Source organism: Acinonyx jubatus, chromosome B1 (assembly GCF_027475565.1).
Source record: "Acinonyx jubatus isolate Ajub_Pintada_27869175 chromosome B1, VMU_Ajub_asm_v1.0, whole genome shotgun sequence".
Taxonomy (NCBI): Eukaryota; Metazoa; Chordata; class Mammalia; order Carnivora; family Felidae; genus Acinonyx; species Acinonyx jubatus.
In genome coordinates, this window is record NC_069382.1 from 48,490,091 (window position 1) to 48,515,909 (window position 25,819).

Here is a 25,819-nt window from a genome sequence, read left to right on the forward strand (position 1 = left end):
AACTGACCACATATCATGCTAATTGTTCAGAGTTCAGAGTGGTGGCTTTGACCTGTAATAACAACAAAGTGTAAGTTTCAGGCACTAGAGATCTAAAATCAGGGTATGTTGGTCTCCTGGACCCTTTTGCTATGAATACAGATGGAAGGGAAGTTGTCTTCTTAGAACTTGTTGATCTTAACTTGGCGCAGGTGCTTCCTTGCTTGCTTTCTATTTTTTTTATTGAGATGTAATTTACATAACATGAAATTCACTGTTTTAAAGGACATAATTCCGTGGTTTTCAGTATATCCACAATGTTGTGCAACCATCAGCACTATCTAATTCCAGAACGTTTCAATCACCCACCCCCTAAAAAAAAACCATGCCATTAGCAGCCAAAGCAGATGCTTTCTTTCATCCTTCCCCACCGTTCTTAGGTCCATGAGAGAGCCAGATTTGCCACATGAGAGGGTGCTTGAACTTCTTGAATGACATAGCCTCATGTCTTGGGATTCTGGAATATTTTTGCATCTTCTCAGGACAGCCAAGGAGGAAGTCATGGTGCAATTCGCCTAGGGCCAAAGAAAGGAGGGATCCCCAAGAATGCTGCAGATTTCAACATGGCCTGCCTGGGCTGACCACGATCTGCCTTCCCCGTGGGAAGGGAAGGAGGCTCCACACTGAGTGGCGGGGGCATCTCCAACAGCTTCTGAGACTCCAAGGCACTCGGGGGCAACGCCCTAAGGTACAGCAGCAGCTCTGAAAGTACTCTGTTGTGACACTAGCTGTTGACAGGGAATTGTTAGATTCAGTTGGTCTTATTTAACGTGAAGAGGACGAAGGGGGTGCAGCACTCATTTATTAAAGGTCTCCTATGTTCCAAATAGAAACAGAATCTCGTTTTTCTACTCACAATCACCCTGGGCAGTAGCATACCCATTTTACAGAAGAAGGACCTGAGGTTCTCAAAGAGAAGTAACTTGCTCTGACAGAAGCCAGAATCTCAGACACTTCACTCTGAGTTGAAAGGCTTGGCATTTTACATTGTGCCAGGCTGCGGGCACCTGCAAAATGCCTCCTGACTTGACCCATCGCAGGTAGAACCACTCCCTGGAGTGGCCTCATAGTTGCCGCCCGTGGGGCATTTGCAGTAAAGGGGGCTTGGCTTAGCCCAGCTCTGGGCTTCCCTGTGCCGGTGGGAGCTTCGTGTGAGATTCCCCCTCCTTCTGCCCGCTTCCTACTCTTTACTCCTTGTGCAAAAGGGTTGTTCAAGGAGACTCCAGGATTGGGGTCTGCCTCGTCACTGTCACCAGGAGTCTTTTTTTCTGACTGACTTGCCAGAGCTCCCCATCAGCCCTCGCCGTGCCTCTGGAAGCAAAGGGAAGGCAGCTGTGGGATCCTGGCTGAACAGAGTCCAGGTAAAGCAGGCTTGAGAATGGATGGATGGTGGGGGGAGGCTGGGGTGTCACAGGTCTGAGCACAGAGCCAAGGGGGCGGGGAGCAGCCAGGGAGGATTGTAGGTTCTGCTATTCGCTTGATTAAGGGGGTCAGCGTGTGTATGTGTCATCGAGGTGGGCAGGGAAGGGGAGGGCTGAGCGGGTGGGGGGAGGATATATATATGCTGGTTGGTGTGCCTGATACGGCGGAACCGAGCCTCACATCCGAAGGAGCCAGGCTACTGACAGCTCTCAGGTAGGCAACTGCATGCGAACCCCAGCCCCAAGACAAACAGCTGGGAGCCCGGGACTCTCTCCTCACCCTCTCTTTGTCCAGGGTGGATGCCGCTGGCCTCCTGGGGAATTATTTCTTCGTTCGTCTTAGTTTCAGTGCTCAGATGGGGGGTAGGAGGGGAGGGCTGAGGTTTTTATCCTGAAGAGATGCAGAAGAAGAAAGAGCTGAACTTGGAAATGAGAAAAAGTTTTGATTCCCCAGATGCGGCCCCTACTGAGAAAAGGTGAATGCAGGAGTGGGATTAGGGGAGGAGCAGGCACTGGGGCAGGGGACTTGGCTTTCAGGGCATCCTTGTGAGTGATTTTTCTCTGTGGCTGACTTCCTTTCTTTCCTTTCCCTCGTAGTGTATTCAGGCTGGTTTTCAACATACCACTGAACTTGATTTGGGTTTGAGTTTTTCTGTCCTGAGGGAACCCTTCTCCCTTATGCACTGAATAGAAATTGCTAGTAATGATGTGGGGAAAAGTGGGACCCGGGGCGCCGTGCTCGACCAGTACAGTGCTGAACACAGCCACTGTGTGTGAATCCCAAGTAGATTTCTGCAGGGATGACCTTGGACTCCCAGACCCTGAATTATGGGGCGGTTTCTTCTCTTTCTTTGCATGTTTCTCCTCCTGCCCATCTCTCCCACTAAAAGGTCTCTGAGGGTCCTGATGAATATAACGTTCAGAAGTCATCCAAACTCTTGCTCTTTCTCAGCCTCCTTTCTGTCTCCTTTGTGCGCCTCTCTCTCTCTCTCTCTCTCCCCCTGCCCCATGTGTGTCTCCTTCCCCTCCCTTCAGTACACCTCCCCCCCATCTCACTCTGAACATGGGCAAGTTCTGGGAGAATTTCAAGTAAAGCAGGATGATTCGGGAAATGGACTATTTAAAGATTTAAAGCAAGCTGCTTTGGACTTGAATACCCTGATCCTGGGCTTAAACATCTGTGTTTCGCTTCCTCGAGCAGCCCATAATTGCCCCAATTATAACCAATAACATTGTTCGGCAGACTAACAAAAGATGAGCTTTGCATGGCATTTGCCAGCAAGCCTAAACCAGAGTTTTCAACATAGAAGGGGGAAAGTAACTGCCTGGCTTCTTATCAAAACCTCCCAAAGAAATTGCTGCTTTCTCATTGCCTGTGGGTGGTTGCTCCTTTTTCGCATTTATAAAGTATGGCAGGGAAATATTCAATATACTTCCACTGATGCTGTGATACCTTTAACAGAAAAGATTAGTGTTCCTTTGGGCTTGCTGAGTCCTCTGCAGGCGAGGGTGCCTGGAAAGACTGTCTTCAACCACCGCCCTAGTAAAAGAAGCAGCTTCCACCGTTCTGCATGCTGCCGTTCGAGGGCACTGTGGCCCATCCTGGGGCTGTTTTGGGGATGCAGCTCTGTTCTCCATGGGGCACGAGCCCCTGCTTTATCAGCTGAAGGCTGAGGGTACTCCAGGATTTAGAGGATGCAGGAGATTTTGCATTGTCAATGAAGGGAGTAATTGCAGGATTAGGCTCAAACCCGTGCTCTCTGGAGCCTATGACAGGAGCTGTCACAAAGCTATTCTGTATTCAATCAATCAGGTATTTATCATCTACACTCCACCAGGCAGGGAAGTGCATGGCGGGGGCCGATGGATTCAACAGAGGCGACAATAACAGCCTTTTCCATGCGTACAATGATTTACATCTTCACGCTTTCACACCCATTATCCCCAGCAACAGCCCTGTGAGGTAGTGTCATTATCTCCTTGTTGCAGTTGAAGAAATTGAAGCTGAGAGGCTAAATAATGTGTTCAGGACTGAACTGGACTGAGCCCTGTGAGGACTGAGCCCAGCCCTCCTGGCTTCTGCACGCCACCCCCTCAGGGCCCAGGGTGCTTACCAACTAATGGGGGGGGGGGCAGTGGGAGGAGGGGGGAAGGGGACAAACAATTAGAAGACAATGCAAGGCTGGCTGTAATTAAGTCCTAAATTGCACAGTCCAGACAGCAAGTGCTGGAGGGATTTGGAAGAAGGAACACATGCTCCAGAGATTCCAGGGGCAGGCAAGGAGGTAAAATTTGGATGGGTCAAGGGCTTTGGAGAGGGAGGTGGCAGCCAGGACAAAGGCACAGAAGGAGGGCAAAAGAATTAATTTTTATTGAAACCTACTATGTGCCAGGCAGTGAGCTAAACTTCTCTACGTGCTTATTCCTTGCTAATAAACCCTACGTTCCCTACACACAGTAGGGATGTGAGGTTTAGGGTGAGTGTTCTATGTTTTCGTCAGCATGGTTCAGTGAACCCCACCCCATAGCCCCACTGCTCCCAAAGCCCATGATGGAAACTTGCAATCTACCCATCACCCCGCATCTGGAGCTACATCCTTGGGAGGGGCTGGGCCCTTCTCAGAAAACGGAGTCATCATGACAGCATCTTGCAGTGGCTTGAATGGCTGAGAATTCATTAAGCACACTGGATTTTTCTAAACACTTTTATTTAAATGCCTATAGGTGCTCCCACTGTCTAACATGAAGGTTTCCCACTAACCACAAACCGTGAGATTTGGGGCGCATCAAATTTGGGGGCAAGCTAATTTTTTCTGGGCATTTCCCTAGATAGGCTACTATCACGTTCAGTCTTGACTTTCCGTGATCCTGTGGTTTTGCAAATATTGGCTGCTGCCTCAGCATTGCAGAAACAAGTTTTGCCAGCTCTGAAGGGCCTGGCTTGGCAGGTGAAGTGCAAAGCTTGCTTCCAAGGAGTCCAAGTCCCGGTGAAAATATCAGTGAATCACCACACAGCAAAGGCTCAGAGCCAGCCTCCACTCTTTCCCCAACCCCGCACGCCCCATTCATCATTTCATTCATTCAGCCAAGAAACATGTGATGATCCTGACAGACGCTGAGTAGCGCTAAATGCGGGAGGAAGACTGTCAAACTGTCCTCTGCCTCCTTGGAACCCACATCCATGTAGCTGAATGCTAACGAGTGTAGGCCAATGGTCTGCAAAAGGAGCATGGATGCCCAGCAACCCACTGGGCTTTGGGATATTAAATCCTTATTTTTTATGCTATTGCTCTTACTTTGCAGTGTACTGGGTTTTATAATGTATAGAACTTGTAAGTAAGTTGGGAATGTGTGCTCAAAACGGATTGCTGGAGGTACAAAGTTAAAGAAGTTTGAAGATGATAGGTCTAGATTCATTGCTCTTTTGCTTATTTGTATTTTCGAATCTTTTTGAAAGACCATTAAGTGATTTTGTTATAAAAGTACATAAAAGCCTTTTAAAAATCCATTTACATTATTTTGACAGTGTATGTGGAACCGTGGGCAATTCAAAGTTACGGGAGATCAAATTTAAGAGCCATACCTTTCCAAGGGCATCTGGGTAGCTCAGTCGATTGAGCTGGACAACTCTTGATGTCTGCTCAGATCTTGATCTCAGGGTTGTGAGTTCGAGCCCTGCATTGGGCTTCAAGCAGGGTGTGGAGACTGCTTTAAAAAAAAAATAAAAAGTGTTACCTTTCTAACTTTGTGGCAGCTTTGACAGGAAATGTGTCTGTTGCCCTGCCCCAGGTCCTCTCCTGAGCCCCAGCTGTGTCCACCTCTGTCCTGTGCTGCCCCGAAGCCACTGCCTCGTGAAACCCTCATCTTTCCTCCCTGTTCCCTCCTTCCTTCTTGCTTCCTCTTACCAGGAGAGCACAAATATCTGGGTATTTATAAAATAAAAAACATTAACCTTCTAACCCAATTGCCTCTTTCTAGAGAAGGGGAAACTGAGGCCCACAGAAAGAAAAGGTCTTGCTCAAGATCCCACAGGTAACTACAAAGTAGAAGTTGGAGCCCAGGCCTCTTGCTTCAAGGCACAGGGCTCTCATTCATTGTTCACCAGCACCAGGCACACTTGGTCTCTGTAGGACGGGGGACTTGCTTTGCTCTCCACCTCCTCTATGCTCACTGCCTCCTTCCAGGTGGAAGCTTAGAGCAGAAGAAGGACCTTTTGGGATGTAAGTGCATTAGTCAGAGGAGGAAAAGACATTACAGACGCCTTCCTCAGTAATAGCTGGTAAACAAGCAAAATCTCAGTGTAGGAGTCCTGTCTGCAATGGGTCAAAGAAATGGGGGGTGTAGAAGATAAACCCTGTGCCTGTAGGCAATGAAAAATTCTTCTACGAAGGGGAGGCAACAATAAGGATGTCACAATCAGAGAGGGGAAGCCTAGGGTTCAGGTTCTTAGAATGAATTCACTTACATGGAGACAGACAGCTGCAGAGATCAACGAGTAGCCGAGTGAGAGCATGAGCTTGGAAATCAGAGGGGCTTGAGGCTCACCTCTGCTGCTCCAAGTTACTTCTCTTCTTCCAGTCTCAGTTTTCTCAGCTGTAAAATGGGGATAATAGCACTTATCCCATAGGATGGATGCTTACAAAGCAATTAGGACAGCACCTGGCACATCGTATTATGAATATAATAGTGATGGGATTACTGTTAAATACAAAGAGAGACTATTCCAGTGAGATTCCACCAGAATCTGCCAACCTTTCTGAAGCAGAATCAGAATATAGAATTTATGGTTTCCCAGAACACACAATTTGATGTTCAAACACCTGAGGTTAAGCCCTGGCTCTGCTATTTATAAGCTGGATAATCTTTGGCAAGTTGCTTAACCCCTATGAACTTATGTGCCTCTCAAAAAGAGGTATATTATTTTCTTTAATTTTTTTCATGTTTATTTATTTTGAGAGAGAGTCAGAGCACGAGCAGGGGAGGGGCAGAGAGAGAGACACACACAGAATCCGAAGCAGGATCCAGGCTCTGAGCTGTCAGCACAGAGCCCATCACGGGGCTCGAACTCACGAACTGCGAGATCATGCCCTGAGCCGAAGTCTGCTTAACCGACCGAGCCACCCAGGGGCCCCAAAAAGAAGTATATTATTAACCCTAGATGATAGGGTTTTATATGAATATGAAAAGCATTCGTTACCTGTAGAAGAGCAGTATCTTCACACACGGTTGATGAGAACAACAACTACACATATGTGCCTCTATCAGGAGGCCCCTCCTCCCTTCTCCACTAAAAGCTCCAAAATTACAGGCTTTCTCATAGGTCACGAGACAAAACTCAATTAACTTTTCGCTTCATACGTAATCCTCCAAACAGATAAGCAACTAATTATATTGCCCTTGGAAGGAAGATTACATGCAAATAGATTAAGGCTAACACACAGTGGTATTTTGTCTTCATAAACTGTGAGGCACAATTAAATTTAGGAGGTGTCACTACTGAAATAAAAGGTAATTAAACATTTCTTTATTCAATAAGAGATGTCCAGATTATAGTATCACCACATGGACGTGTTAGCCTGAGCTTGGGTCACCAAGTGAAATACAAGTAAATACAGGTAAAATTCCAACATATTCCGGGCAGTTTTATCTTACTGTCAGTACTGTGCAATAAATGACAACCACCTGTCATGATCCCCACTGTGTAGGTGAGAAGACAAACACTCTCAGAGGTAAGATAATTTGCCCAGAGTCGCACAAAGAGTAAAGATGAAATATAAATATAACCCATGAATTAACTAATTCCTCACCCTCATTTTATTTTTTTTTATTTTTTTATTTTTTTATTTGAGAGAGAGAGAGCATGCACACGCGAGTGGGGGAGGGGCAGCGAGAGAGCATCCCAGGCAGGCTCCATGCTCACATGGAGCTTGATGTGGGGCTTGATCTCATCACCCTGGAATCATGACTTGAGCTGAAATCGAAAAGTCGGACGCTCAACCAACCGAGCCACTCGGGAGCCCCACTTGCCTTCATTTTAATTGACATGAACTTGTACACAGAGCTACAAAAAAAAGCATGTAGATGTCGTTGAGATTTCTGACAAATGAAAAACTTCTACTGAGTTTTTAATACAGTTCAAAATCTAACTTAACCTAGAATGCAATTGTACTAGGTGTTGTGAGGAGTATACCAAAGGGTACAAAATATGGTCCCCTTTGTAAGGATTAATTAGATTTACTGTGAGCTTTCACTTACATTGATGTCACTGACATATCACAACCAGGATAGGCCTGAGATGGGCATATGTGGTCGGACCCATTTTAAGGATTCTTTGAATTGGAGGGAATAAATAGCTTTGTGTGTGGACGGTTTTTGCATAAAAGGTGGAGTCACTTTTTCAAAATGAGGAGTGGAAAGGACACAGAGGGTAGGGTGGTTGGAGATTGGAAGAGCGACGTATCAGGGACCAGCTGGAGGGCCAAGCTAATGCCAAGTAAATTCGACAAGGTTTGCCAAGTGCCAAACCAAGGACAGCTCATATTTTACATGCAGGGAGGCTCTCAAACACATTTTACACGTTAAATGTCCCAGGAGCTCATCTTCTTTCTTCACCTCACCCTAAAAACCCATTTACCCGGAATTTGAGATAACAAACATTAATCAATCCACCCGGCATTTCCTGAATGTACAAGTAGCCGCAGTTAATGAGGTTCATGAAAAACCTCAGCTGGAGAGCATTTCATTAACATCTGTCACAACTTATCAGCTCAGCCTATGCAAACATTATGTATTGCAATTGTGTATTGGGAAGGAAACAGTCCCTTTTCTTCTAGCCTTCCCTTTCCTCTGTGACGTACAGGCACTGCCATCACGTGGCCATAGAGGGCACAGCCATGCCATTCTGGACAAGTGCTACACAAATGTCCCCTTAAGTAGAATGACTCAAGTGTAGTAGATTAAGGAATGTAAAGGCAAGTCTCAAGTTAAACAAAAGACATATGCAAGCAGTCCTTGAAAGAGTCTGTAAGTGTGATGAGCTTCTGTGGCTGGCGTACCAACACCTATTTAACCTGCAAATTTACCATACAACACTATTCCAACCATGCCCTCACAGCCATTTGTAACCAGTCTTCTGCCACAGCAGGCATGGGGTTCCAGATTAGGATGGCATCTTGCCTTGCTCTGGAACAACGTGGTTCCCACCCCTCCCCAGGGGTCTTGAACTGAACAATTAGCTAATGGACATGTTGTCAGTTACACGGGTCCCGAAGTGGCTTCTGTGCCATTAGTGGGGCCTATGCTCCTAGACACTCCTCAACTCTATGGTAACTAAGAACAAAAAGTGTTCCTAAAAGTCTCCACTGTCATTTATCAGACTTTCTGAGCACCTCTTAGGTGCCTGTTCACCCTGTGCTGGGTGCTGAAAATACAGAGAACCATAGAACATGGTTTCCACCCTTTAGGAAGTCACAGTCCAGTGGGAGAAATAAATACCTAAGTCGAAGTTTACAGTATAATGTCATAAGTGCCATGTGAGAGACAATGATAGTGTTATAAAGTGAAGGCTATGTACTGGGGCTCTTTCTTTTCTTTCTTTCTCTTTCTTTCTTTCTTTCTTTCTTTCTTTCTTTCTTTCTTTCTTTCTTTCTTTTCCTTCTTTTTTTTTTTTTTTAAGTAGGCTTCATGCCCAGCACAGAGCCCATCATGGGGCCTGAACTCATGACCATGAGATCAAGACCTGAGCTGAGATCAAGAGTCAGACACTTAACCAACTGAGCCACCCAGGTGCCCCTGGGTATAGTTCTGGTTATGTGCCAGGTGCTATTTTAACTGCTTACAAACATCAACACATTCATCATCATATGAGATAGATACTATTATTGTCCAGTTTTTACAGATGAGGATCTGAGAGGTTGAGTTGCAGGTATGGAATCTGAACCCAGTCACTCTGCAATGATGAGCAGGTAAGAAAATCACAACTCTATCACACAGGTCTGTTGTGCCTGTTTGACAGGCCCCTGAGGCTCTGTGCCTTCCCACTGTGATATGTTTCACGATGCCATAGAAGCAGAGGAGATTCATCTAACTCAGACCAGGGGTTAGAGATGGCTTTCCAGAGGGGATAACTCTTGAGATGTGTCAGAAGTATGAGGTGAAGACAACTAGTCTGTGCAGAAAGAAGATCATTTGCCAAGATACAAATGCATTAAGGACAGGATAGAATTGGGAGCTATACATGATTCGCTAGGACCGGAAGAGACAGCAGGGTGAATGATAGGAGAGAACGCTACAAAAAGCAGGCAGGAGGAATACTAAATCCCATTGGAGGTTACAGATTTATTTTAAGTATGAAGTGATGGCATCAGATGTGGAGATGGCTTGGTGGGAGGCCAGATCATTAGGTGGACTAATTAGGGGTCATCACAATAACCAAGGCAATAAGTCTCAATTACAGCACTGGCCCTTGGGATAGAGAAGAAAAATGCGTATGATATGTTTATTTGTATAGGTGTTTGTCTTCATTATTCATTAGCCCTGGACATCCCATCACCTGTAGGATAAAGCCCAAACACCCTTTTGATGGCAAACAAGACCTGGTTCCATCTGGACCGAACCTCTCTTTTTAGCAGGGAGCTTCCCTCAGGGAGTGTGAGCAGGTGGCCCCAGTACATCGGCCTGTTTGCCTCACAGGCTGTGAGCCTGACTCTGCCTCTCCAAAGGCTATTTCTCGGGCCGCTCAGATGCCCTCTTCTTTGTCCTCTTGGAAAACTGTCATTCATTCAAAACCCATCTCAAATGTCACCTCTTTGACTTAACAAACACTAGGACGCCTGGGGGGCTCAGTTGGTTAAGTGTCCCACTGCGGCTTAGGTCATGATCTTACAGTTCATGAGTTTGAGCCCTGCATCGGGCTCTGTGCTGACAGCTCGGAGCCTGGATCCTGCTTCAGATTCTGTGTCTCCCTCTCTCCCTGCCCCTCCCTTGCTCACACTCTGTCTCTCTCTCTCAAAAATAAAGAAACATTAACAAAATAAAAAACAAAACACTGATTGAGCATCTTTTAGTGGACATCCTCTTGGTAGGAGATGCTTGGATGACACACAAGAAGGGCTGGGGGAGTCTCCCAATATGGCCATTGGGTGAATTCAACTGCAGGATCCCCTTCCTTCTCTTATTGACCCTCTCCATTCCACATCCATCTTCTCCCAGGGCTTCCCGGACTTTAGCATGTGTATGGATCCCCTGAAGATCTTGCTAAAAAGGCAGATCAAATTCAGCAGTTCTGGGTTCGTGCCTGAAATTCTGCATTTCTAGCAAGACCCCAGCTGATGTTGATGCTGGACTGCAGACTGCATTTGAGTAGCAAGGCTTATACATTTTCTTAGTTTTGTCTGATGAAAAAGCAATCAAGGCGATAATTTTTATTTCTCTCCGCTGGACTCTGTTGAGGTAAAATTTACATATAGGGAAATGCACACAGGTTTTGGCAAATGTATACCCCCCCTGCGACCTATACCTCAATCAAGAACATCCACAACATTGCCAGAAAGTTCCTTTGTTCCCTTTCCATTTAATCTTCCAAATACAGATGTTTCTACAGGGACCCAAAATGATGCAGTCTAAGGAAATAGCTTTTTGATTCAGGAGGCTTGCTCACAGGATAAATTTAAAGAGGAACAGGAAAAACCGCACATCTTTCAGGCCATCCTACATAAAAATTATACACTACTGGTCCAACTAATAATAATTTGAGCTATTATCTTAGTGTCTTTGTTCATTTTTCAATAAACAACTCCACATACCTGGTCCTGTGTTTTGGATGGCCTCGCAGGGTGGACATACTGGCCCTGTGCTCAGGAAGCAAGCTCACCTCTCGTAGGGGAAACAGACAAGGAATCTGGGAGCTTCCTGGAAGAGCAAATTCTGGGATGTGGGGCTTTCCTGGCTGAGGCAGGGAAGGCTGGAGAGGAGGAGACAAAGGACACGAGTCATCCATGAACCTTACTGCACACGTCTCACTCATGCACGGCACTTTGCCAAACCTCCTTACGGATCTCATCTCTGTGCAATGGCCCTATGACGAGACAGGTAGCACTATCCCCCTCTTACAGACATGAAAACTGAAGCTTGGAGAGGTTGTCTTACAGCCACAAGTTAGTAAGTTGCAAAGTGAGGTCTGTAGCCCCCTGGAAGTGCTTGTGCACGTCGAGGCCAGCTAGGTGGCAGGAATCACAGGGGTGCTCCGCCTAGGATCCCAGACACTCACCCCTGCATGAACGGTAGGCCTAGCTGGCAGGAGCAAGCCTCTTGTATCCTTGACAACCCGCTCCCTCCTGGGAGGCGAATCTTGGGCCTGGCACCGTCCCCTCTGGTGGCATCCCCTGCGTGAGACCCCCCCAGAAAGGCTGTTCTAATTGCAGCGCACCCTCACTTCTTTTAGTATTTTAGCCCCCTGCTTCCTGCTCCTGCACCATGAAAATCCTGCTTTGTGACCTCCTGCTGCTCAGCCTCTTCTCCAGCGTGTCCAGCAGCTGCCAGAAGGACTGTCTGACCTGCAGAGAGAAGCTCCGCCCAGCTCTTGACAGCTTCAACCTTGAGGTAGGCCATGGAATGCCCTCCGTCTTCTTCTCCCTCCTTCCTCCAACCCGGAAGGAGAAATTAAGGCCTTGCCCAGGGGGCATGTGACTCACCTGGTGCCACGTGGTCGATAGGAAACAGATGCTGACTTTAGCATCTTCTAAATGCAAACTCTGTCATCTTTCCCCTTTTCCACTTCAAATAAAGACCTGCCTGTGCTGCCATTTTGTTCCCATTATTAAATAATGCATACTCATTTTAGAGAATTTGGCAAATTCAGAGAAGTGTAACAGAAGAACGTTACTTTAATCCCACCTGTCAGAGAAAGAGTCCTAGTTTTTCACTTGCTACATTATACCAGGATAATTTCCTCATGTTATTAAACATGATTTTAAGTTCTTTCTTTCTAGGAATACAGTATAATTTGTTTAACTACTCCCCTCCTGTTGAACATGTACGTTGCCCTCCATTTTTGATATTATAGATAATTCTACAGTGAATACCCAAATGCTGTCTTATATTTTAAATTTTGTTTATATTTTAAATTTTGTTTTGGTTTTTGGTTTTTCTAGGTTTTTTTTTAATGTTTTATTTATTTGTGTGTGAGAGAGAGAGAGAGAGAGAGAGAGAGAGACAGTACAAGCAGGGGAGAGGCAGAGAGAGAGGGAGACATGGAATCGGAAGCAGGCTCCAGGCATTGAGTTGTCAGCACAGAGCCCGATGCGGGGTTCAAACTCACAGGCCATGAGATCATGACCAGAGCCGAAGTTGAACACTTAACCGGCTGAGCCACCCAGGAGCCCCTATATTTTAAATTTTTAATTTGAGTTTCTAATCTGGCATTAAATTTCTTTTCCTTAAATAAACTGCTTTCTCAACTGCTTTCATGTCAGCCTAAAGAGTTATTCCTCTATTAAATCCAATATAACTCAGTCATTTTTTCTTTGTAGTCAAACTTCTTTCAAAAGATGTCATAATTCAAACTCCTCAACCGTTAAAAACAACCAAAAGTAACTACTGCTCCTTAAGGCGAGTGTACAAATATAGAACACATATTTACATTGGGCTAGCTCACTAATGATGAGCAGACACAGGCCCTACAGACCCAAACAGCAAGCTCTTCCCTCTCCTGCTCAGTGGGTTTCTACAGCATCATGAAGAGCATCCCCAGATGACCCATCCAAAGTTGGCCCGTCCTCATTCATCCATTTTGGTTTTCTGTATGCTGAGCACAGGGCCAGGCCAAAGGGTCCAGGAAGCAGATGGATGGAGTCTGCAACCAGTGGGAGAGAAGATCCCACAATCCCTTCAAGAGGGCTTAACTACTGGATGCTGGGGAAGCACAGACAGTGGACCCCAACCCAGACTAGAAGGACAGACAGGACTCTTGAAGGAACTGAAGTCTCTAAGGAAACCTAAAGAATGGGAGCGAAGAGGCAGAGCGAGGGTCCCAGGTGATAGAGAGAGTGGGGAGTACACGTTCAAATGCCTGTGCCAGAGGGAAGTGGCATTTATGGAACTGAGAAAAGCTGAGTTTGGCTGGAACACAGAAGGCCCACAGGCTTTTTCCGTGCAGCCCAGAGAGGCTTAAAAGCTCATCTAAAAAAGCACTTTGCCCTAGTCTTAGTAAGGAGAGCGGCCAACTTGGTTTACATGTAAACCAATGATGAGTTGATTAAGCAATAATCTGATCATCTCCACACTGCTAAATTCTCCATCTGCAGCCTAGACAAGACTGAAAGTTATGCACAAAGCTTTCATGGCAATGCTTTGTTTTCCCCCATCAAAGAAAGCATTAGGACTTGAACAGATATCTGTACACCCAGAGAGTAATCTACACTTGCAGCCCTCACCCCTTTGGGCTGCATCACTTCTTATCTGCTCTCTCAGATGTCTGGAGCCAATTTGCAGGTTTCCTCCTCCCTGTCCTCTCCCAGTCAACTCGGTGAACTCGCCTGGTTCTCTTCCCCATTCCGATTCATTTTTTATTACCTCCTGGTGGGTTCCTGTTCCCCTCCCCACCCTCTAAACCTAAGTGATCAAGATTCAGGAATTCTTTCCTCCCCATACTCTCTCCTTCTGAGATGCCATCCCTGGACCCCAGGCCTTCAGTTCTCCCCAGGCTGTAGGGGACTCCCAAAGGTACACGCCTCACCTCCTCTCTGCTGGGCTCAATCACTTTTCATAGTTCCTGAGAAATCCCACTTCCCCTTCCCGGCCTTGCTAAGGCTTCAGGAACTTGCCCCACCATCTGGCACATGCCTCTCCCTTCATCTTAATCCAATACCCCTACTTCAAAACTCAGATTAAATTTCACCTGTGAGAACACTGTGCTGATTCTCCACCTGCCCCCAAGAGAGCCAGCCCCTCACTCCTTTGTCTTCTAACAGTTATCCGTATCTGCTACTCTCTCACCATAATGTGTGAGCTTCCTCTTCTGATTGTCCTGGGTATCCCCAGCATGCAGCACTGAGCGTGGCACAGAGCAGTACTCAATAAACATGTCCCATGGAAACTGTAAAATTGCAAGACCCTTAGTCTCCTAATAGGTCCATCCACTGCAGACGCTGCCGCGTTTTCACATTGGTGTCTTTCAAAGCCATTAAAGAATTTGTTTTCATTCCTCCATAGCATCTTAAATCTCTGGGGTCCTGAAAACTCTGTTAGATACTTCTTTGAAACAAGTTAAAATATGGCCAGTTACAGCCTCATGGTTGAGGGATAAATGCTTCAAAGTGCCTGCTGACCTTCAGAGGACCTGACTGCCTGGCTGTTTTGCCTCTAGTTTGTATTCACTTTTAACCTATTTTTAAACATTTGATGAAATGCCTAGAATGTTGGCAACCACACCTCATTTCCAAATCTTGCAACCTTTTCCCACTCTGTGAATTATGGGGGTTGGGGGGAACTTAGATATTTCAGCAAGGGTCACCTTCCCAATCCCTCCACTAAGTTATGTATTACTGAGCGATTCCTAGGACCCCCTAAGTTCTTGGTTTTATCAAGAAGTTCTGCATTTCTCATTCCAGGTCAATGGTCCAAGTATGGCTGGCTTTTTGTTAGACTATAATTTTGGTCAGTAAATGACTCATACACTCAAACCCATTGCAATATCTTGGGCTCCTTCCACCTAATTATGAATGGCACTTACCCCCTCAGCTAAAGTAGAAAAAACAAGATTCGCTGAGTTGTTTTAGAGACAAAGGAGAAAGTAACCCTCAAGGTCTGGGGAAATTTATCTAAAACTCCCTGGAACTTGATTAATAGCAAAAGAAACTAACTTCTCGTAGTGCTTTGTATCTTCATTACACAAAAACTCTTCCTAGTTAATTTGCAGTAAGAGTTCCTAGCATGTTTTTCTTTTGCACTATTCATCTGCCTGCCAATTCGTGTTAGCCCTCAGATATTCTAGAACAACCTCCTAAAACAAATAGCTCCCAAATGTCTCTTGGTCAGAGGCGATTTGATTCTTTAGTGGCAGACGCTTGACAATATCAATGAGCTTCCTCGTTTCCTTCCAGTGGGCTCATGTGCCTATTTCCCTAATGTTTGATCTCAGATGTCCAAATGGCCCTTTGCTCAGTTTCCCCACAAACCCAGCTTTACAGATCAATTTGGCACCAGTCTGAAACTTTCCAGATGCTCATCCACACTCTGGCTTAATATAGAAATGTCATCAGTGTGGGCTGCGAAAATGTGTCCAGCTCACTTAAGAAGCCATTATCCAATCTCTGGAAAGAGGCTGGTGGGTCCCTTAGACCAGAGTGTTAGGCATCAAGCTCATATGCCCATCTGGCGCCACAAATGCTGTTGTGAATTTGGATCCTCCACATTTGCCCCAAACCTTCTCCTAAATCAAGAGTTGAGATGATTTTGTTAGTACCTAATGCATCTAACAGTATGTTGAGTCTCTGTACAACCTATGCATCTGGTTTGATCATAGAATTGCATTTTCTCTGATTGACACACAATCTAATTACCATCTGGGCTTAGCAACCAAGGGGCTCACAGAAGATCTAATAGCCTCTAGGTTTAACAACCTCCACCTGTTCTTGTAAACTGAAGGCACAGAACAGTTCAACAAGCATTTGGGGCTCCTATACTGTGAGGATTGGACCAAGTCTGCTCAAAGTCCTTGTTGGTGCCAAAATTTGACACTTCTGCTGGCTTTCCCAATACTATTCATGCTTTCCCTTTTATCCTGGAAGGTAGGATTCCTCAGGCTCACCACTGTGGACATTTTAAGTTGGAGAATTATTTGTCATGTGGGGCTGTCCTGTAGGATGTCTACCAGCATCCCTGACCTCTACTCATGGGATAGCAGTAGCATCTCCCCCACCCCCACCCACCGTATGACAACCAAAAATGTCTCCAGATATTGCCAAATAGCTCCTGGGGACAAAATTGTCCCCAGAGACACCCACTGCTATACAGTAATAACCCAATAGGATTTTGATCTGAAAGAACATCCTACAAATTGGTTCTACCTAGTTTTATCCAAAATATTTCAGGAGCAGGCTAAATACAGACCCCAGTAACCCTTTCTCTGAAGGAGACTCTGACCACTTCCATGATGACACCTTCCTCAGAACAAGTTCCAAAGCAGGATTTCTCACAGTCCAGCCTCCAAATCACCTGAGTGTTTGTTAAAAACGCAGATTCTTGGGCCCCACCCTTGGCTTACTAATCAGTGTCTCCAGGGGTGTAGTTTAAGAATTTACATTCTAGGGGCACCTGGATGGCTTAGTTGGTTAAGTGTCTGACTCCAGTTCAGGTCATGATCTCGTAGTTCATGAGTTGGGCTCAGGTCATGACTTCGCGGTTCCCAAGTTCGAGCACCACATCAGACTCTGTGCTGACAGCTCAGATCCGGGAGCCTGCTTTGGATTCTGTGTCTCCTTCTCTCTCTGTCCCTTCCCTGCTCACACTCTGTCTCTCTCTCTCTTTCAAAAATAAATAAAAACATTAAAAAAAAAAGATTTTGGATTCTAACAAACCAGTAGCAATTCTTAAAGAACACTCAAGTTTGCAGGTACCATTGTTTTAAACTCTGCTATCCCTACCTATGAAAGTTGTCTATCATTCTTTCATACCCAGTGACATTGTGGGTGTGAAAAAGTTGGCACTGATGATATTCGTTCTGTCAGCATCTCTGAGGAAAATCTAAATGGCAAAGACATGCTCAGAAAGCCCACGACTTGTGTATCAACAGGGACCCCTGTCACCACCTATGGCTAGCAGGGGGCCGTCAGGGAGGGCTTGGCAAAGGGTGCACCTTGGAAACCTTATCAGTGAAGAGGAGTGGCACTCCCATTGGATACTGTCTCTTTCCCTACTCTGACCCAACAGAAAATGAGCAATTTTCCCATTAGAACGTTACCTTTGGTCTCACAAGATCCTTACTCTTGCATTAATTTCCACCAATTTGTATTGCAAGCACACAGAGCTCCTGGGCTGGAACTCAAGACATTTGGTTTCTTGTTCAGGTGATACATTGTCTAACAGTATAGTTTTGGACACATTACCAAATCTCATCATAACATGCAAACATGGACTACGTCAGTGGTTTCCAAACCCAGGCAGATATCAGAATTACCTGAGCTTTGTAAAAGTTAAGTTTTTTTTTTAACGTTTATTTATTTTTAATAGAGAGAGACACACAGAGTGTGAGTGGGGGAGGGGCAGAGAGAGAGGGAGACACAGAATCTGAAGCAGGCTCCAGGCTCTGAGCTGTCAGCAGGCTCTGAGCCTGACATGAGGCTTGAACTCACGTACGGTAAGATCATGACCTGAGCCAAAGTCGGACACTCAACCGACTGAGCCACCCAGGCGCCCCTGTAAAAGTTAAGTTTTAAATGCCGGTGCTATTCCTCAGGAATTTAACTGGCTTTTGAATTCTGTCTTTTTTAAAGTTGAGATGATTTGGGGGTGCCTAGGAGGCTGTCGGTTGGGCGTCCAACTTCAGCTCAGGTCAGGATCTTGCAGTTCATGAGTTTGAGCCCTGCGTAGAGCTCTGTGCTGACAGAGCACAACTCAGAGCCTGGAGCCTGCTTCAGATTCTGTGTCTCCCTCTATCTGTCCCTCCCCCTCCCCCCCTCTCAAAAATAAACATTTAAAAAATATTTTTAAAGTTGAGATGATTTTGATTCACACCCAGACCAAGCAGAAGGGCAGACTTAGGGTAGTGAAAGTCTATTGGATGATTAAAAGTAATACTGGATGATTAAATCCACCTGCTAGTAAGAGAGACCTAAAGTAACAGTGCCTCAAATAAGACAGAGATTTGATTCCCTATGCAGAAGTTGGGAGGTGGGCAATACAGGGTTGGTATTGTGTAGCTCCTCCACATCACCCATGTCCCAGGCTCCTTCCCTTTCTGCTTTATCTGTATATGGCTGCCACCCTCACATGGCTTCCATACCCTGAGTCACCTCATGGCTTCAAGATGGCCACTGGAGCACCAGCCAAAATGTCCACATTCTAAGCAGGAGGCTGGAAGAAGGGGAAGAAGAAGATTAAAAAAGGATGCTTTTCTCTGATAAGTCAGCCCCCTACTTTCCTCAGAAGCCTCACTTGGTCACTGCCATTTATATGTCATTGGCCACCTCTGGCTACAAAGGAGACTGAGAAACATACATGTGGCCTTGGGCAGGACAAGTGTCCTGTTAGTAAAGGTATCCAATGCGCATTGGCAGTCTCTGCCCCAGAAGGGAAGGTAGGCTTCATTCTTTACAAATTGTGTTTTAAGTGCTAGTCAGACACTTTGGTGGAGATACCAGACAGGGATCAGAGAAGTGTCTGGAGTTCGATAGATATCAGATGCTGGACATATAAACCTGGGATGCCCTAGATGAAATGACCATGATCACAGAAATGAACAGTCACCAAGAGGTAGATTATAGAGGTGAGAAGAAAGAATCTTAAAGATAGAACACAGGAAGAAGGTGCATAGTCTGAGAGGTGAGTGCAATGTCAGAGAATTTGGGGGAGGGTGTGGTGCACATTGCCAAATGCTGCAAAGTCAGAGAGAATGAGGGCTAATTGGATCTGGTGACCAGGGCTAATTCACTGGTGGTCCTGAAGAAGGCAGTTAGTGGAAGATGAGGGTGGGAAGCAGATTTCAAGGACATGAGAAAAAAATTGAAGATGCTGAGATAGAAGCATGAGTGCAGACCACATCTTGGAGAAGCCTGGTGAGGACAAAAGAGAGTCAGGGTCAGGGGTGGCAAGGGGTTGCGAGAGAAGTAGGATTGGAGGAGACATTTTCTAGGGTTTGGTGGAATGGCCATAAGGTCTGTGATATAGCTGCATGCACATCTAACTCCTCGGTTAGGGGTCAGGTTGGAAACCTTGCTCGTATTGGCATATCTGTGCCTCTCTGAACACCGGGGCGAGGGTTTTGCTCCCCAGATAGGGGGTACTGGGCACACACACCAGTCTTCTGATGTCCTGCAGCTGTCCAAAGAGAAGCTGCAGTGGGATTTTCACAGAGAAGCATTCAAGGTGAAGCCAAAACAGCAAACAGTAAGAAAAATTGGAGGTAGACGCTTCCAGAAGACCCAATCAGAGACAGGAATGTGGAAGGCAAGGCCAAGGCCAGGATCAGTTAGGAGGGACGTGGAAACAGCATGGTCAAGCTGTTGGTCTAGAGTAGAAGTGGGAGACGCCTGGAGAGACAGAGCAGTGCCGGAAGTTCCCAGGGGCCTGGCAAGTCTAAAAGATTGCATCTGATGGCCCCTCTTCCCCACCTGGAACCCAATTGCCCAACCTACCTACATCCCAAAGGGTCTTGACCCTCATTCTCTAGAGCTGATGCACAGATAGTATAACTAGAGTATGTGGGATAAAAAATGAACACCAGGGTTCATCTTAACACGGTGGCCTTAAAATAGCCTTGCAGATTTCAGCACATGCTTTGACATCCCCAATTTTTTAAGCCAATCTGACCTCTCCCAAGCCAAAAAGAGAACAAAATAAAATTCTTCTTTGTGGGTGCCATGAGTTGTGTTTGGCTTCAAAAACTCAACGAGGGCTCTGTGTGTAGTTTGGGGCATTCATTCTGCATTAACTTTCTGTGTCACCTGGGACAAATTAATCTCACCTCTTTGAGTCCCAGGTTTCTTCCTTTGTGACATGACGGAGCTTGGCCAGATCGTTTTCTGTTTCTTTATAACTTGGAAATTCTGTGAACCAAAGTAACTACTGAATGGTGACTTAATAAAGAGATGCTTCTGAAGCATTTGTATTGGTATCGATGTAAATTTTGTATACAATAAAAAGACTACTGGCACACCTGGGTGGCTCAGTCAGTTAAGCGTCCGACTTCGGCTCAGATCATGATCTCACAGTTCGTGGGTTTGAGTCCCACATCGGGCTTTGTGCTGACAGTGCAGAACCTGGAGCCTGCTTAGGATTTTCTCTCTCTCTCTCTCTTTCTCTCTCTCTCCTCTCTCCTCTCTCTCTCTCTCTCTGCCTCCCACTCATGCTCTCTGTCTCTCAAAAATGAATAACATTAAAAAAAAGAAAAAGACTCTTTGGACTAATATAATAGGCATTCCTGGTCCTCCTCCCTTCTCCCACCTCTGTCTTTGCAGGTGTGCATCCTTGAGTGTGAAGGGAAGGTCTTCAGCAGCCCTCTCTGGACTCCATGCACCAAGGTCATGGCCAGGGGCTCCTGGCAGCTCAGCCCTGCTGACCCAGAGCACGTGGCAGCTGCCCTTTACCAGCCAAGCGCCTCCTCCGAGATACAACTGAAGCGAATGCCTCGCATCAGGAGCCTAATCCAAGCCGAGAAAGGGACAGAGCCCGGCATGGATGAGACTGGAGAAATGGAGCAGAAGCAGCTGCAAAAGAGGTTTGGGGGCTTCACCGGGGCCCGGAAGTCGGCCCGGAAGTTGGCCAACCAGAAGCGGTTCAGTGAGTTCATGAGGCAGTACCTGGTCCTGAGCTTGCAGTCCAGCCAGCGCCGGCGCACTCTGCATCAGAATGGTAATGTGTAGCCGGAAGGGGAGCCCCTCCCAGCTGCACCATCCACTTCAACCCATGAGTGAGTTGGGCACGAATGAGCTGGGGGCCAAAGGAAACCTTATATACCCAACTGTCTTAGCCTTCCTCCTGGGCCTGGAAGCACATTAGCCCCCAGCCACATACACACACCCCACACCACCTCAAGGTGTTCAGCCTCTGGGAGGCGGGGGAAGTCAATTCACCTCCCTGCCTCCTACCCACCCTTTCTCTAGGGAGCAAAGATTTTCCTGGGATTACTCCTTAAGGCTGACCACTGCCATTTAAAGATTGGTTACCATGGGGATAATAGTAGCATGTTAAGATAACTAATTCCTCTATAGCTCTCCAGCAGCTCAGTTACTATGGGGACAGTTAAGTGGACCAATCCTCCTATCCGGTTGCCATAACAACCATTCAATTCACCTTTCCTCAGAGACTATCTCTAAGAACCAATAGCTAGACCTACCTTTAGCTATCCGCTGCCTGATTTCTGTGGCTGTGCTGTTGCTATTTCACCTTGAGAGACAGCTTAGCTATCTCCTCCTCTACCCCCTGTATCTCAAGGTGCCTGGATTCCACAGAAAGCACTACACTTTCCCACTCTCCCCCATCAAGGAGTTCTTGTTAGGACCAGGAGTTACACTTTCTGCTTTTCTTTCTTCCACGTGTCATCTGTCCATACTGCCACCTTGCCAGAGATGGACTGATTTGTTGATGTCAATGGCATCATTACTGAGCAAGCCTTTGAGGATTTGGCCCAACTGACCCAGTAGTTTTAGAACAGAGACTAAGAGATCATCCTCTTTCCTCACTTTCTTCCCAGAGGCCATTTTTGTTTTATTTTGTTTGCTTGCTTGCTTTTATTCCTCTCTCCGTCCTGGCCATTACTCCCATGGGAATGCTTATACAGGTACTAAAATACATATCAGATAATAAACATCAAAAACCCTAGTTTATTGCCCAGTCATTACAAACTCCACTTTCCTCAGCCCATCAACCTGTACATAACTTTGAATAGCATAGGAAACTAGCACAGTGGAATTTTCTGAAAATCTAAGAAACTCCCACCCATCAAGCATATGTGCCTTAATTCATATTTGGGATTCTGACTGTCATCAGAGCCTCATACCTCTTCTCTAACAGTCTAGAAACTTACCCTAATGGAAAGAATTAACCAGTTGGTCAAAAACATTCCTCAAACATTACCTAAGTTGGGGGGTCTTCCCTGACTCAGAAGCATAAAACAAAAAAAATGTCTATATGTGCTGTTTTGTTTTGCTTCCTGTATGTCAAAGGTAGGCAGATCATTAATAATCTTGATTCAAATGGGGCGTCTGGGTGGCTCAGTCGGTTAAGCGTCCAACTTGAGTTCAGGTCGTGATCTCACGGTTTCTGAGTAAGAGCCCCATGTTGGGCTCTGTACTGACAGCTCAGAGCCTGGAGTCTGCTTCAGATTCTGTGCCTCCCTCTCTCTCTCTCCCTCTCCCATTCCTTCTCTGTCTCTCAAAAGTAAATAAATGTTAATAATCTTCATTCAAAGTATATTAATACAAATGTTAATCTTTGGCACCCACACTTCAGCATGGAGGCAGCCCACATAGCACCTTGCAGGTAATCTGGTTTGCAACAGGCCCATTGCCAAATACAGACATATGTATTAAGTTGTGAGGAGAAGCCTGCCCTGTATATTTTAGCAGAATGACTAATTTCCGAAGGCCCTGAATTAACCCACGCCATTTTTGAAGTCATACTCTTGGATCCTTAACCAACACCCTATTTCTTCCTAAGCCATATTTGCACATTACCTAACTCAGTATATCCTTCAGAAGTGGCATGGATTGAATTCTTTCAAATCTCAGACATTTATTCTTCTTTAAAGTGGCTCTTAAGGGACACTGAGGCTCTTGTCTAATTCTGAACCACAACCGTTTTCTTTACCTAAAGACAGTTTAAAATCAATTACATTAGCAGGAATCAATTTATTTAAAAACAGAACAAAAAGAAATGATTGCAGCCCCTATTCAGGCAACTGATTTTCCTAATTTTCTATTAAGCTTCCCGCTGAGAGGCACTGAAACATAACTGGCAACTAGCCTCTGTCTGCTGCTTTGCTCAAGATACGAAGTTCTTGATGGAACCATTGGAAACGTTAACCAGTTCATGTTGGGTATTATTGATTGCTCTCCTTCCTCTTACTGTAACGATCTCTGAATTTCCTCTTGGCACACATTCATGGTAGCTGAGTTCCAATATGGATACGTACTTATGAGTCCACAACAGGCAGCTTAAACCTTGTCTTCACTCACCTACACATAGCCCAGCCAGCCCTACACATGCCTGAGATTTCTCCATCTTGGGGGATCCTGTTGCCAGGGCTGTTCTGGACTTCTGAGATATCCAATACTAATCTATACTTAGAAGGTTAGAGGAAGTAGGGCCACCTAACACCGAAATGGGATAAAAAGCCCTATTTAGAATGCGTAATGATGTGTTCGGAAAGAGGGACATGGTGGTCCAGTCCTAGACAACTGTGAAAAGGGGTATCTACTTACCATCATTTTCCCTGTCCCCACACTACTATGTCTTATGCCCCCATGCCCTAACCGTTGTAGACAGTGGAAAGTGAGCAGATTCATTCATGGTGAGGAATTAGTGAAACTTGGTTTAAAGAGCCATAAATGAGAACACTATTTAGCCTCAAGAAATGAATTGAATTACTACATATGGATTCCAAATACTAGGGACAAGAGAGCTGTTTCTGGGCATGGGGCCTATGTTATGCCTTTCAAGTCCCAGCCCACAGACCTCCTCTTTATTCTGTGAGTCCTACCGGTAGACTCAAGGTGTATAGAAGTTAGGGAACCCTACTTGCTGTTTTAGTGGCTATTTATTCCATTGATAAGCTTTTTATTGCCTCCCTTCTATTGCTCAGTTACCAGGACAAATAGGATTGAAAGGTCAGGAAAACTACGGAGTTTGCCATTTTAATCATTTCTGTCTCCCCAGGTGTCCGGGTGATCCCCAAAACAGCATGTCTCCAGCCCCAGACCTGCCGGCTGGGAATCGGGATTCCTTCTTCCCCAAGACACTGAGGCAAGCTTTGCCTCCAGGTCTCCACCCCAGGGTGGAGACCCTCCCAGTCTGTCTTTCCCTCCCCACTCCCCCACCCCGCCCCCATGGCATGTTTCATGATAATCTTGTTGCTACATCAGAGTGTATTTTTGTAATTCCTCCAGCTAACATATTGACAGCCCCATCTTTCCTTCTCACTTTCCTCCTTCCTCTTCCAGGGGTGGGTCAAAGGAACAGGAAATCAAACCCGGGGTTTTGACTTGTCACTGCCATAACTTGTTTGTAAAAGAGCTGTTCTTTCTGGCTGATTGTTTTAAACAGATATTTCTCCATTAAACTTCTACTCAGCAAACGGTTAATAAGTCGGTTGGCTGTATGTACGTCTGAGGAGTCTGAGAAGCCCAGACTCCAAACACACCATCAGCGCTGCCTCTCTTGGGAAGGAGAAGCAAAAAGCACATGGCTCTGCTTTATATAAAGCACGACGGGCAAGAACACGGAGCATAAACACTCCGATTGCACTGCATCTCTAGCAAGTGCATGAATGGATGAGCGGGGAGGGGAGAGGCAGGGTGCTCAGAACCTCTGGGTGCCTGTCAACATCACCATTGGGGCGGGTTGCTGGTGGAGACACAGAATCCACCCCGTTTCTCACTCAGAAGGAATTTGCATTTTTAACAAGTTCCAAGTGATGCAGATCTTGCTGTTTTGAGACCACTGGATTAAGACATGAGGAAAAGGGCAGAGCCTAGATGAACTCGCTGATGTCATGTTTATCTCCAATTTAACACGAAACATGTCAAGGTGTAACTGTCAGGCGAAGAAACATATGGTGCACCCAGACAGGGCAACTGAGGAGACTCAAATGTCTAGAGTGTATACTAGGTGATGGGAAATCAGTCAGGAGGGTAAGGAGCTCTGCTGGGGAACTGGAGAGCCCTGCTGAGCTCTCAGTAGGGAACCTTAGCCATTCAGACACTGCAGGAAGGGCTAGGTGATGCAATCCCCCAAGTTCTCTGTCCTCCAGCCCTTCAAACCCCAGTCTGTCACCTGTGGGTCAAACCCAACTAGAAGCTGGAAAGTTAGGGAGTCTGTGCATACAGCCATAAAGGTGAGCCCGGGAGGTACAAATTGAGAATGTGTAGCCCAGAGTCACAAGTGATGTAGAGGAGCTTGGGCAAACGGCAGTGGAGCAATAGATTCTACTGGGACTTTTCTTGGGAGGCAGGGGACAAGGGAAAACGGGGCAAAAGAAGCCCTGTGCTCTACCACGAGGTAAGGAAAATGGCCACCCCCATACCAGCTTTACATGCTGCTGGGCTTGAGTGATGTAATCCAGCCCCTGGGTCTAGGGGCACACCACTCTCACCGTCAGGGCCTTTTAGGGGTCTCCAGATCCTGCTCCCAGAGACGCCTATGGTCCCGGAAGCTAAAATTGCTTAAAGCAGCCCCAGTGCACAAGGATGGGAGTTTGCTTTCTGCTTCCCACGTAGGCCAGCTTTTAACTAGCCATTTGGGCCATCACAGTATGTGGAATCAAAGAACTCGGGGAGTGTCCCGTATTGTTCCCTAAAGTCAGAACCCATCCCATAAGCAGAAAAGGACTTATTTATTCCTAAGTCATTTGCCAACTCCTCAACCAACTCAGGGATATAGCCAAGAACACGCTCCCCACTGTCAATACAAGCAGTATATAAAATGGT

At 46.1% G+C, this 25,819-nt stretch overlaps 1 protein-coding gene and 1 long non-coding RNA gene across 2 annotated transcripts; one reads left to right on the forward strand and one right to left on the reverse strand.

Moving 5' to 3' along the window:
- Positions 1-51: 51 nt before the first annotated feature.
- Positions 52-16,939, reverse strand: LOC128314400 (uncharacterized). The gene is made up of 3 exons (XR_008296002.1): positions 11,264-16,939; positions 5,044-6,053; positions 52-1,851 (listed from the first exon to the last, which is right to left on the reverse strand). It is a non-coding gene; the product is annotated as an uncharacterized LOC128314400 (long non-coding RNA).
- Positions 11,894-24,495, forward strand: PNOC (prepronociceptin). Its single transcript, XM_015081171.3, has 3 exons — positions 11,894-12,059; positions 20,633-21,084; positions 24,051-24,495. The coding sequence occupies exons 1-2, from the start codon at positions 11,934-11,936 to the stop codon at positions 21,035-21,037; spliced, it is 531 nt and encodes a 176-aa protein (XP_014936657.3). The 5' UTR covers positions 11,894-11,933; the 3' UTR covers positions 21,038-21,084; positions 24,051-24,495.
- Positions 24,496-25,819: the final 1,324 nt, after the last annotated feature.